Here is a 13,497-nt window from a genome sequence, read left to right on the forward strand (position 1 = left end):
AAGCTAGAAGTGTGGAATTAAAGGGGCAGTATGAACAAAATGTGGAGGCTATTAATAGTTTATACAATTAAGACATGCTGCTTTTAAACACCTACCTATTGCCATATAGTAAAACAAAAAAGATTTTTACTTACTTTGGGGTCCCCCCCTCACCCTGGCGTTAGATCGTTGCCCCTAGTTTCGTCCGTGTAACTATGGGCGCACATGCACACTGCTCTCACTTCTCATTTTAATCGTGATTTATATTAAAAAAACCTTTTGATTTAAATCAGTGATTTAAATCATGATTAAAATCATGATTTAAATCGATCCGATTTAAATAGAAAAAAATCTTTTGATTTAAATCGTGATTTAAATCATGATTTAAATCGGCGTGATTTAAATCAATCCACCCTGACCCCTGTGCTAGAGAATTAAATTTCCATCTCCAATAAGCGTGTCAGAAGAGGGAAGCATGAAGTGCTCTAAAATTTCCTGGTAGATGGCTGTGCTGACTTTGGTCTTGATAAAACATATTGGACCTACACCAGCAGATGACATGGCTCATATATTAAAACTTAGGAATAAAGAGGATCTAGTAGTGCATAATCACAAAGAGGTAAATTTAATCCTGAGGGATTTTTATGCAAACTTATACTTAGAAGAGACAGAGATAGAGGACTGATAGAGGACTGAGGCAGAGATTTCTTGAGTAAACTTAAAATACCTAATGTCACAAAAACACATTTGACTATGCTAAATACCCCTGTTACGGAGGAAAAGGTGAAGAGCACTATTAGTGATCTATCGGCTGGAAAAGCTCCTGGTCCTGATGGGTTCAAGGGTGATTTCTTTAAAGTCATGACCCAACAAATAGCTCCTATTCTAACTTAATGGTCTAATGAGATACTACTAGGTGGAGACTTACTGGGGGCTCCAATATGGCTCATATAAGGTTGACACCAAAATATGGGAAAAATGCGGAGGATCCAGCTTCAGAAACTTTGTAAAAGTGTTGTATACAAATCCCACGGCAAAACTTGAAACCCCTAAACATCTTTAATCTCCCTGTTTGAGAAAGGGATGCGCCAGCGGTGCTCTTTGTCACCGCTTATATTTGATTTAGCACTTGAACCCTTGGCACGCTACTTGAAACAACATGAGGTATTTGAAGGGATAAGAGTAGGGGGCATGAGGATCAAAGCCTCGTATTTTGCAGATGACAAAATACTTTGTATGGCAGAGGTGGAGAGAGATTTGCCAGAAGTATTAGATCTCTTAGAAGTTTTTGGCAGATTTTCAGTCTTCACTTTAAATAAAAGTAAATGAGAAACTCCACAATTGTCAGACAAAGATAGAAATGATACAGGAAAAAGAGACATGTGGTATTCCAGTAGCTGGAACACCTATCACATATTTGGGTATCAAGTGAGGTAGAAAACTGGAGTAGGTGTATAATCTAAATACCACACCCCCTGGCCGTTATATCCACAATACAACAGGAACTGGAAAGATGGCAAAACCTTCCTTTTGAGCTTATTGGGAAGGATACACCTTTTAAAAATGGTTAGTAATTCAAAACTCATGTGTATCCACTACAGATAATACAGGTTCTCCTAAAACATGTAGATGTGGAGTGGATAAATTCAGCTATCAGGCAATTAATATAGATGGTTTAGAGGCCCCTTATAAAATTAAAACTGCTGATAGCAACAAAAGGGGGGGGGGGGGGGCAAGTCTACCAGACATAAGATACAACCTGGTGTGTATCTCCTGGCACATAATAGACTGGTTGAAAAATACTAATAAATTCTCTGACATAGCCCTGGAAAAAAACCTGTGCAGGTCTGTGGAATCTAGTTGCAGTATTGCACAGACCACAAAATGTAATGGGTAGCAAAATTTAAAACTCAATAGTATACCAAGACACGATAACAACATGGAAAGAAATCAGAAAAAGACTAAAGTTATCGGGGAGAATTTCCAGGGATTTGCCCTTGTGGGGGAATTTAGCGTTGCGGCAATTAGGGGAGAACAAATTATTCCAGGAATGGAAGCTGAAGGGGATACTGAAAATAGCTGATTTATTACACGAGGACAAGAATAGGTGCTTGACTAGGAAATAGATTGTATCAAATTTTAAATTAAGCAAACAACAATTTCTGCAATTCAAATAAATCAGAGGAATGATTATGGCGCATCGGATAAATGTAAGGGAAGAAATAAAAAGAAACGCAATGGATACTCTATTAGACGGAGCAGGCACACACGCTAGATCTATACAGAGGTTTCAAAGAAATTCTAGGGAAATTTGAAACTGTTCAAGTATTTAGTTCACAGGATAGGCAAATAAAGGGAGAGGAAATTGGGGAAAAAATCCTAGTAGGGTGAAAGGTAGTACGGAAGAACATTTTGAATGAGGTTTGGAGGGACACCGTTTACGATCATGCATAGAGCAATTTTAGCCTTTAACCCCTTAATGTCCAGTGACGGACAGAGTCCATCATCAGACATCTCCCCTGCTTTGATGAGGGCTCCAGCGCTGAGCCCGCATCAAAGCTGGGACATGTCAGCTGTTATACATGTCAGCTGTTATGAACAGCTGACATGTGCCCGCAATAGGCGCGAGCGGAATCGCCGTCCGCCCGCGCCTATTAACTAGTTAAATCCCGCTGTCAAAGCTGACAACGGGCATTTAAATAGCATTTCCGGCCGCCGGGCCGGAAATGACCTCATCGCCGACCCCCGTCATGTGATCGGGGGTCGGCGTCATGTTGCCTGGACAACCAGAGGTCTCTATGAGACCTCTATGGTTGTTCCAGGCATATGGCTTTCAGCGCCACCCGGTGGTCGGCGCTGAAAGCACAGCAGTAAATCTGCTACATATGGGCGATCTGCTCATCGTCCATATGTAGCAGAGCTGATCGGGTTGCGCATGCTTCTAGCCTCCTATGGAGGCTATTGAAGCATGCCAAAAGTAAAAAAAATGTTTAAAAATAAAAAAAATTAAAAAAACCTAAAAGTTCAAATCACCCCCCCTTTCGCCCCAATCAAAATAAAACAGTAAAAAAAAAATCCCACATACACATATTAGGTATCGCCGCGTTCAGAATCGCCCGATCTATCAATATAAAAAAGCATTAACCCGATCGCTAAACGGCGTAGCGAGAAAAAAATTCAAAACGCCAGAATTACGTTTTTTTGGTCGCCAAGACATTGCATTAAAATGCAATAACGGGTGATCAAAAGAACGTATCTGCACAAAAGTGGTGTCATTAAAAACGTCAGCCTGGTACGGAAAAAATAAGCCCTCACCCGACCCCAGATCATGAAAAATGGAGATGCTACGGGTCTCAGAAAATTGCGCAATTTTTTTAAAAAAAATTTTAAGCAAACTTTGGAATTTTTTTTCACCACTTAGATAAAAGAGTACATAGACATGTTTGGTGTCTATGAACTCATAATGACCTGGAGAATCATAATGGCAGGTCAGATTTAGCATCTAGTGAACCTAGCAAAAAAGCCAAGCAAAAAACAAGTGTGGGATTGCACTTTTTTTTTGCAATTTCACCACACTTGGACTTTTTTTCCCGTTTTTCGAGTACACGACATGGTAAAACCAATGGTGTCATTTAAAAGTACAACTCGTCCCGCAAAAAATAAGCCCTCACATGGCCATATAGATGGAAAAATAAAAAAGTTATGGCTCGGGAAAAATGAAAATGCAAAACCAAAAATACCCCTGGTCGTTAAGGGGTTAACATACCAGTATCCAAAAATCTGACATATTGTCTGGCACAAATATGAGAAATTGTCTGACACATTGTCCAAAAGGCAAATTTAAAGATTCAGACTTACTGCATGGGTTGTGCAGTTGCTCTAAAGTACAAGAATTCTGGAAACACAAAACCTATATTTGAAAATACGGGTGTTAAGAGTGTTCCTCTATACCCGTTACCATTTCTTTTCCACTTGAGGACTGATGAAGGTGTACAACAAAAAGAGGGAAAAACTAACCCCAATATTCCACGCCAAATCTATTCCAAATTGTAAAGAGATAATAGGCCAAGTGAAGGCCATATTCCATTTGGAGAGGATGGAAGCAGAACTTGATAATGAAACATATCTAAAATCACTTATGATAAAATGGAAAGGCTTTTTACTCAGTTATTATACAAAGGAGGAAATCCATAAAATCATGAAGCCCTTTGACCAGACCAGTTGGTATTTACTGGAAGATTTGGCTGGAACATTGTGGAAGTTAAAATAATTGATCCGAATGTGGAGGGAAAAGGGGGGACAGACAGATACAGAGTAACAGAACATTGTACAGAGATTAAATAAGGAAATGCAACATCTTAAGGGTTACTTTGGTCAAGAGATAATCCTTCAGTGACCTGCCTCATAATGCATATAATATTGTTGGCTTAGAAAATAAAATTACATCCAGCAAAATGTCGCCTGCGCGGTAGCATCTATTTCTTACCTGCATATGCTACTGGGTAAGCGTCGGCGCCATTCTGCTCCAGCCAAATTTTTATTTCCTTCAACAAAATGGCGGTGGGGCTTGCGCAGTAGCATCTATCTACCCCACCAGCGTAATGTTTCTGGAGGAAAAAAAATTTGGCTGCAACAAAATGGGTGCCGGTGGTGCTTGTGAAGTAGCATCTATCGGCAAGAGACAGATGCTGCTGCGCCGGCACCATTTTGTTGGATGTAAATTGTTTCTCTAAGCCAACAATATTATATGCATTATGTAAAATAGGAGGCGGGTCACTGAAGGATCAGTGACCTCTCATAAACTCATAAGGGTGAATATGTTAACAGAGCACCAAATAAAGACTGAAAATACAGATTAAAAAACAGCCACAAGACTTATTTCATCAACCAAGGTATCATTTTAATCAGTGCAAGGGTGCCAACCTGACAGTGTCTGTAGTTTACTTGGCAAAATCCTTCAGTGACTAGCCCCCTATTTTACATGCTGGATAGAATATTGTGTGTAAAAAAAATAAATAACATTCATCATGCAAGTGCAGGTGTGGCCGCAGTCACCATTTGGATGAAAATACTAGGGGGCAGGTCACTGAAGGCTCAGTCACCTGTCATAAGCCAATATACATGCATATATAAGCAGAGCACCACAGGTCGCCCTAAAGAACGAGAATCTCATTAATTGAAAACTGCAAATAAAGACAACAACAACTGCAAGATGGATTTCATCAACCAAGGTATCATTTTAATCAGTACAGACAGTGTCTGTAGTTTACAGAGCACAATACTGCTGACAAATTCGCTTTAAGGAAGATTCAAGCCAAAGTGATCCTAATAGCGCCCTTCTGGCCTAGAAGAGCGTGGTTCACTGTTGAAGCTAATGGCAGTGTTGGGACTCATGGATTCTTCTGGAAATACCAGACCTTCTCTCACAAGGGTCCAGTCCTGTGTCCCAGGGTGAAAAATTTTCTTTTCATGGCATGATGTTTGAGCAGCAGTAGCTCCTTGAATCAAGGTTTTGTTTTTTTTTCCAGAAATTGTTTCTACCCTGGTAGCATGTAGAAACAAACAGAGAACCAATATTTATACAAGAGTTTTTTTTTAAACTTTTCCACTATGATTAACTTTGTCAATAATCTAGTTCCATAGGCTAAGATTTTGGAATTTTTATAGAAAGGCATGGATTTGGATTTGTCTATTAACACTTTTAAAGTGCAAGTATCAGTTTTGAGTGTATTTGCTGATCAGCCTTGGGTAGCGAGGTTTATAAGGTTTGTAGGCAAGTCTAGGCCTATGGCCCTGCCTTGAGACCTCAATATCATCTTGGTTGCCCTGACTAGATCCCTTTTGGAGCAATTACCTGAAATACATTGTAAGGTTCTAATCTTTAAAACTATCCTGCTGGTTGCCCTTCAGCTAGAAGGATATTGCAGGCCTATCAATAAACCAGCCGTTCACAAACATTCTCCCTGATAGTGTGGTCATTAGACCTGATCTGACTTTTCTCTCCAAGGTATCCTCAATCCCGTATAGATCTCGGGACATTGTGTTACCCTCTTTCTGTAATGATCCTAGGAATGATAAGGATGCAAAATTCCATTCTTTAAATGTCAGATGGTGTTTGATTCAATATTTGGAGGCTACGTATAGCTGGTGGTAAACAACCTCTATTATTGTTCTTTTTCAAGGTCTGAACAAGGGCTAGATGGGTTAAATTGGCAATTTCGTTAGCTTACTCTTCAGTCAGTCATCTTTCTCCTGATAAATTAAAAGCTCATTCTACAAGGAATGTGGCTGCCTCTTGTTGCAAATAGAGTTAATGTCTCCCTTGAACAAACTGATCGGGCAAGCAGTTGGTCTTCACCATCCTTCTCTTTCAAACACTATTGGTTAGATTTGGGATCTTCTGACCTTTCCTTTGGAAAAAAACTAGCAGTGGTCCCTTTCTAAGGGCTTCTTTCTTGTCGCGCTCTGTGGTGCTGTTGTGGTGATTGGAAAAATTATCATTACTTACTGGTACTTTGATTTTCCAGAACCCACGACTGCACCCATCCTTACTCCCTCCCTTCCATGGTTGTGAGGTTTTCCTTACTCTTTCAGTGTTTTCACAGTGTGCAGCAGTTAAAAAAAAAAAAAGACAAACATTTGGTAGGGAGGTTAGTAGGAAAGTATTGCTTCTTCCCTGTTTGTACATATTTTTTTCTCTACCAATTAAACTGAGAACCTTGCACTGTATACGCACTGTATACCACTGAAGTTAAATCTGTAGGTTTCCTGTCCTTGAGAGCAGACCTTCTCTCTCTCTGGTGCTGCCATGGGTTCTAGAAAATTAAACTACTGGTAAGCATTAGGGTGTGTGCACACGCTGCGGAATACTCTGCGGATTTAGTAAAATCCGCAGGTAAATCCGCAGGTCAGAGGACATGTGCTTTATCTGCAGATTACCCTGCGGTTTATCATCTCTACAATGGAGCAGATGGCAAACCGCAGCGGAATCCGCAGAAAGAATTGACATATCATTTCTTTCTGCGGATTGAAAACCGCAGCAAAACCGCGCAGAAAAATCTGCACTGCGGTTTTCGTTTTCCATAGGTTATAATGCTACTGTACACCGAAGCAGAAACTGCTGCGGATCCGCAGCAGAATCCGCAGCGTGCGCACATACCTCTGTTTTTCTGATGAAATACTGTTCGTAAATATAAACACATTTCTGAAGATATTGGCTTTTTGAATTAATGTTGACTACCACTGTGGGCTTGTAAATTTTATAACTAGCCTCAGATTTTAGGGGATGTTAGCAATATCTGAAAGTTTTTGCCATGTCAGTCCTGTTATGTCACATCAGTCATTACGGCTTAAAGGGGTATTCCCATCTCCAAGATCCTATCCCATTATGTAGTAGGTGTAATAATATCATCAAATATCTCAAATTAGAAATGTAGTATAGTTTTTCTGATTCACTATGTCTCTTTCCAAATGTGCAGAGCGTTAGGTATCCATGGTTACCACCACTGATATAGTGACAGCTAGTTGCTAGTGGTCGTAACCATGGATACCTATAAGGTCCTGCAATGCCTGCATATGAGGAAAGAGACATAGAGAATCAGAAAATCTATACCATAGCTCCCAAGCGTCCCGGATATGGCGGGACAGTCCTGTTTTTGACTGCCTGTCCCGCGCGGGCCTCTGTTTTTCCTGCACAGCCGCACTGCACTGAGCCGCCACGCCCCCTCATGCACCGATCCTGTCCTCAAGCTCAGAGAAACCCCCCGCAGCGCCCCCCACAGCCGGCGATGACACTTGCTAGTCCGTTGCATCTGTGCGGCAGCAGCACAGGACCTGTGATGAGGTCACGGGAGGGGAGGAGTCAGGAGTCACATGATCAGGGTCTCGGTGTATTAGTACTCTGGAATCTGCTGTGCTAGTTGTCATGATGCAGGTGAGGGGAAATTTTTGTGTGGGTACAGGAGGGGTTTACAGGGTGGATGTAGCAGAGCCGTTTGTGTATGGGGTATGCAGAGCGGAGCCGTGTGTACGGGGTGTACATAACGGTGCCACGTGTGTATGGAGCGCAACCATGTGTGTGTGTGAGGTGTACGGAAGCCACATGTGTATGAGGTGTACGGAGCGGTGCTGCGTGTGTACGAGGTGTACGGAGCGGAGCCGTGTGTGTACGAGGTGTACGGAGCAGAGCCGTGTGTACAAGGTGTATGGAGCGGAGCCGCGTGTGTACGAGGTGTACGGAGCGGAGCCGCGGGTGTGTATGAGGTGTGTGGAGCGGAGCCCTGTGTGTACAAGGTGTATGGAGCTGAGCCGTATATTTACGGAGCAGAGCAGAACCTTAAGTGTACGGGGTGTATGGAGTGGAGCCATTTGTGTGCGAGGTGTACAGAGCGTGGCTGCATGTGTACGAGGTGTACTGAGTGGAGCCGTGTGTGTGCGAGGTGTACGGAGCGGAGCCGCGGGTGTTCGAGGTGTATAGAGTCGAGCCGTGGGTGTTCGAGGTGTATAGAATGGAGACGCGGGTATGTACGAGGTGTATAGAGCGGAGCCGCGGGTGTGTACGAGGTGTATAGAGCGGAGCCGCGGGTGTGTACGAGGTGTGTGGAGCGGAGCCCTGTGTGTGCAAGGTGTATGGAGCTGAGCCGTATGTTTACGGAGCAGAGCCTTGTGTGTACGGGGTGTATGGAGTGGAGCCATTTGTGTGCGAGGTGTACAGAGCGTGGCTGCATGTGTACGAGGTTTACGGAGTGGAGCCATGTGTGCGAGGTGTACGGAGCGGAGCCGTGTGTACGAGGCATACAAAGCGGAACCGTGTGTGTATGAGGTGTGCGGAGCCATGCGTGTACAAGGTGTATGGTGGGGAGCATTCACACCTCCCAACTGTCCCGGATCCAGCGGGACAGTCCTGATTTTGAGAGTCTGTCCCGCCCGGGAGCCTACTTTTCCTGCGGACACAGGAGTACATGGTGGAGCCCCAAGGAGTACTTTAAAATTCGCATGTGACGTTCCACCGGAAGTGACGTGCTAGAAGCTGACCGGAAATTAGGTAATTTCGGAAGGAGGTTGTGACGGAACCATGGAGGCACTTCAGGGAATGCTTCAGATCCATCACCGTGTCCTCCGACAGCGCAGACAGCGGGATCACCTTGGAATCGGGGATGCCGACCATGTGAGCGGATTGTGATATGTCCTGCATCGGGAGGCTCAGGTGGGCATTACAATGGGAGCCAGGCTACTATAGTATCTTTATAGAAGCTTTCTTTGTCTCTTTGTTTCTTTCTCTCTCTGTTCTTTCTTTCTCTCGCTCTCTAATCTTTCTTTTTTTCTCTCTTCTTTCTTTCTCTCTCTCTGTTCTTTTCTTTCCCTCTGTTATTTCTTTCTTTCCCCTCTTTCTCTCTCTAATCTTTCTTTCTCTGTTTGTTCTCTCTCTGTTCTTTCTTTCTCTTTCTCTCTCTCTGTTCTTTCTTTCCCATCTTTCTTTCTCTCTGTTCTTTCTTTCCCATCTTTCTTTCTCTCTCTCTCTTCTTTCTTTCCCCTCTTTCTTTCTCTCTCTGTGCTTTCCCCTCTTTATTTCTCTCTCCCTCTCTGTTCTTTGTTTCCCCTCTGGTTTTTTCTTCTCTCTCTGTTCTTTTTTTCTGTCCACTCTTTCTTTCTCTCTGTTCTTTCTTTCCCCTCTTTCTTTCTTTCTTTCTTTCTTTCTCTGTTCTTTATTTCTTTCCCCCTCTTTCTTTCTCTTTCTTTCTTTCTTTCTTTCTTTCTTTCTCTCTTTCTGTTCTTTCTTTCCCCTCTTTCTTTCTCTGTTCTCTTTCATTCCCCTCTTTCTTTCTTTCTTTTCTTTCTCTGTTCTTTCTTTCCCCTCTTTCTTTCTCTCTGTTCTTTCTTTCTTTGCCTCTTTCTCTCTCTGTTCTTTATTTCTTTCCCCTCTTTTTCTTTCTGGCTCTGTTCTTTCTTTCTCTCTGATCTTTCTTTCTTTCTCTGTTCTTTCTTTTGCTCTGTTCTTTCTCTCTCTAATCTTTTTTTCTCTCTCTGTTCTTTCTTTCCCCTCTTTCGCTCTCTTATCTGTTCTTTCTTTCCCATCTTTCTTTCCCCTCTTTTTCTTTCTCTCTATCTCTGTTCTTTCTCTTTTTCTTTCTTTCTCTGTTTTTCTTTCCCCTATTTCTTTCTCTTTCTTTCTCTGTTCTTTCTTTCCACTCTTTCTTTCTCTCTCCCTCTCTGTTTTTTCATTCTTTCCCCTCTTTCTTTTTTTCTCTCTCTGTTCTCTTTCTCTCTGTTCTCTCTTTCTTTCCCCGCTTTCTTTCTCTCTCTGTTCTTTCTTTCTTCCCCCCCTTTCTCTGTTTTTTCTTTCCCCTCTTTCTTTCTCTGGGTGTGGTTGAGGCATGGACATGGGTGTGACTAGTTCTGAAATGGATGGGGTCTGGGGCGTGGCCTAAACTTTTCCACAACCTTTGTCCCTCTTTCTCTTCTTCAAAAGTTGGGAGGTATGCTATACTACATTTGTTATTGGAGATATTTGCTAATATTATTATTGCACCTACTACATATTGGGTTAGAGATGGGAATACCCCTCTAAGTTACAATCTCACAAGTGACAATATGCATCTGCAATTATTTTTTGTAAAATGTCAGTACTATTGAGTAAAAACTATGACAATCTGCTTTGTTTGGACATACTTAATTCATAGTTTAAGTACCCTATCCAAGCAGAGACCTGCTACAAAGGTTATTTGCAAACTCTGAACATTATTTACCTAGATGCTTGCTTAAAGGGAATCTGTCACCTCTTTTTTCGAATAAGAACTGCCGATACCAACATTAGGGGCTTATCTACAGCATTCTGAAAGATAAGAAAAACACGTTAGATTATACTCACTCAGGGGTGGTCCAGGTCCGGTTTTGGTCCGATGGGTGTCTCGGTCCGGTCCGGCGCCTCCCATCTTCATGCGATGCCGTCCTCTTCTTTCCTTCCTGTCGTGGCTCTGGCGCAGGCGTACTACTCCGCCCTGTTGAGGGCAGAGCAGAATACTGCAGTGCTCAGGCGCCGGACCTCTCCCGACGCCTGTGCACTTGAGGACTCTGCTCTGCCCTCAACAGGGCAGAGCAGTGCGCCTGCGTCGGAGCCACGACAGGAAGGAAAGAAGAGGACGGTATCGTATGAAGGTGTGAGGCACCGGACCACGACACCCTTCGGACCGGACCGCCCCCCCCGTGAGTATAATCTAACTCCTTTTTCTTATCTTTCAAGTTACATCGGGGACTTATCTACAGCATTACAGAATGCTGTAGATAAGCCCCTAATGTCGGTGTCGGCAGCTCTTATTCGAAAAAAGAGGTGACAGATTCCCTTTAATTCAGTAAAAGCAATGTAATACTAAATTAAATATAAATGCTATGACTGTTGTGATGGTCAGCAGAAGCGATTGATTTACCAACTGGAGATTTATGATTCATATAGCTCATTAATATATTAATAGAGGATAACCATTTGCAAACCTGACTTAAGGGTTTACTCCTATTTGTGTTTTGATGAAATACTTAAAGGAGTTGTTAGGGCAACATAAAACTTTGCCCAGAGGAAGGGATTTGTAAAAAGTAAATGTATACTCCTAGGCATCCATCTGGGTCAAGTGCAAGACCGCTGCATGGTCTGTAAAGACACAGGAAGTTATGACCTCATCATTGAACGATGCCGCTGTTGTCTGGGACTGGCTGCAGTGGTCAATTTACTTTGTGCAGTGACTCGTAATACATCTGATAACTTACTATTGAATTCACCCCACTGCTGCTGCTAGTCACAGACCGCAGCACTCCTTCAGTGCTGGAATGGTGACATCATCATTTGCTGCCTCTGACCAGACCACAAAGAGACCTGCCCTGGATTCTGATGGGTACTGGAATTTGAGTTCAACTGATTTGAGTATTTGTTAAATATTTAATTCCTGGGCTGTGTTTTATTTTCGCATCACCTTTTTAATTCTCTCTGAATAAGTGATACATTTTCTCAGTTGGAAAATCGCTTTTGGCAAAAAATTACTGTTTGAACGTTTCTTTAGTCTTGATGGTTTTTTTTTATTTTTTATTTACACTTAGAGTGGATCGTCAAGGCCTAAATCATGTGAAGTTCCTGGCATAAAGTAAGTGGTGCAATTGAATGGTAGATAGTGTTGTTGTTATAGATTTACTAAACCAAGGAAGAATGCTCTGCTCTTTTACCATGTACATTTTATTAGTTTAAGGACTGTTCACAATGATGCTGAATTTAGTACCATGACATTTATTCTTGACAGAAAGAAAGCTGTCCACTGTTTTTTTTTTTTAATTTTCCTTTTTTGTTTTCTGTATAAAGAAAACATATAAAATGTGCTCAGACAAGATATTGTAAGCAAATCCATTTTTCACAATGGAATTCTCAAAGCTGTTGTGACTCTTATTTGTCCTACCTACTATTCCTCTATGCTCACTGGGTTGTCAGTAAACCCCACTGTGGGCATGCTACCAGCATGTGGCTGGAATGAGTGACAGCAGTCACTGACTACTGTGGGTGCACGAATGCTAGCAATAAACTTAATTTTTAAACATGCTGCATAAGAATAATATGGGGATCATATACAAGCAATATTAAAATAAAGTGTTCCTAATTAGAGATGAGCGAATATGTTGAGAAAACGATTGCCGACTCCGAATGTGCCATATTCATGCCGAATTTGTGTTTCATGATCGTTTCCAAACATATTCGCTCATTTGTACTCCCATTGACTCCAATGGCATTCGGCTATGTTCGGTGTATATTGCAAATACGGCGATCGTAGTCGCTCATCCCTATAAAATCCTAATACCTTTTAGGAGCAAATCCTGCTGTCGGGTTCCCTTTAATTCCTTCCCGCAAATGGTCATTGGCGTTCAACTGCCATGCCATTATGGATTACTCCTGTGGTCCCCTGATGAGCCCTGACATTGGGAGGGGGTGAAACGCGTAGGGACGATGCTATTGGGACTGGATTCAGATAAGTTTCCTATTATGGTCTTCTTTGGACATGCTTTTTTCTTGTGCTCTCAAGACTGATTGTACCAAGACCGAATTGTGATATGGTATTCCTGTATTTGGCAGGGACTATAAATCATTAAGCATGTTCAGATATTTACTAGCTGAGTGGCTATAATATGTCTGTATGTTAAGTTTATGTGCATTTCATTGTAAAAGACCATTTTCTTTATTGCTTGAGGGAAAGCTTCTAGACTTGGCATATTATATCCAGGTAGTGGAATTCGTGGCCATCTAGTATTTTATGTGGCTCAGTCTACGGGATGACTAGCTGGCGAAGAATACCTCTTATTGAGGGTCAGTTTTTTATGGGCATTTTTTTTAGACAATGTTTATATTAAATTAAGTGAGCTATATTACAGTATGCATTGCTTCATTATAGGAGCAGGCGCCTTTTCCTTCAAAGACATTTAAACTTTTTTGGCTAGCTATTTTTGTGTGTTTGTGGTTGGGTGGTGATAGGTTGGTTTTGTTTTGTTTTT

General features: G+C 42.0%; 1 protein-coding gene across 5 annotated transcripts in view; it reads left to right on the top strand.

The window, feature by feature from the left end:
• CRTC1 (CREB regulated transcription coactivator 1) overlaps nt 1–13,497 on the top strand; it is a 239,625-nt gene that overhangs the window by 130,789 nt on the left and 95,339 nt on the right. For all 5 annotated transcript variants that reach the window (XM_073577901.1, XM_073577900.1, XM_073577903.1 and 2 more), the window contains one exon: nt 12,064–12,107. In XM_073577901.1, the coding sequence (XP_073434002.1) occupies nt 12,064–12,107 (44 nt within the window). The remainder of the gene's footprint in view (nt 1–12,063; nt 12,108–13,497) is intronic.

Source organism: Dendrobates tinctorius, unplaced genomic scaffold (assembly GCF_039654945.1).
Source record: "Dendrobates tinctorius isolate UK_male_01 unplaced genomic scaffold, ASM3965494v1 ptg000058l, whole genome shotgun sequence".
NCBI classification, from domain to species: Eukaryota; Metazoa; Chordata; class Amphibia; order Anura; family Dendrobatidae; genus Dendrobates; species Dendrobates tinctorius.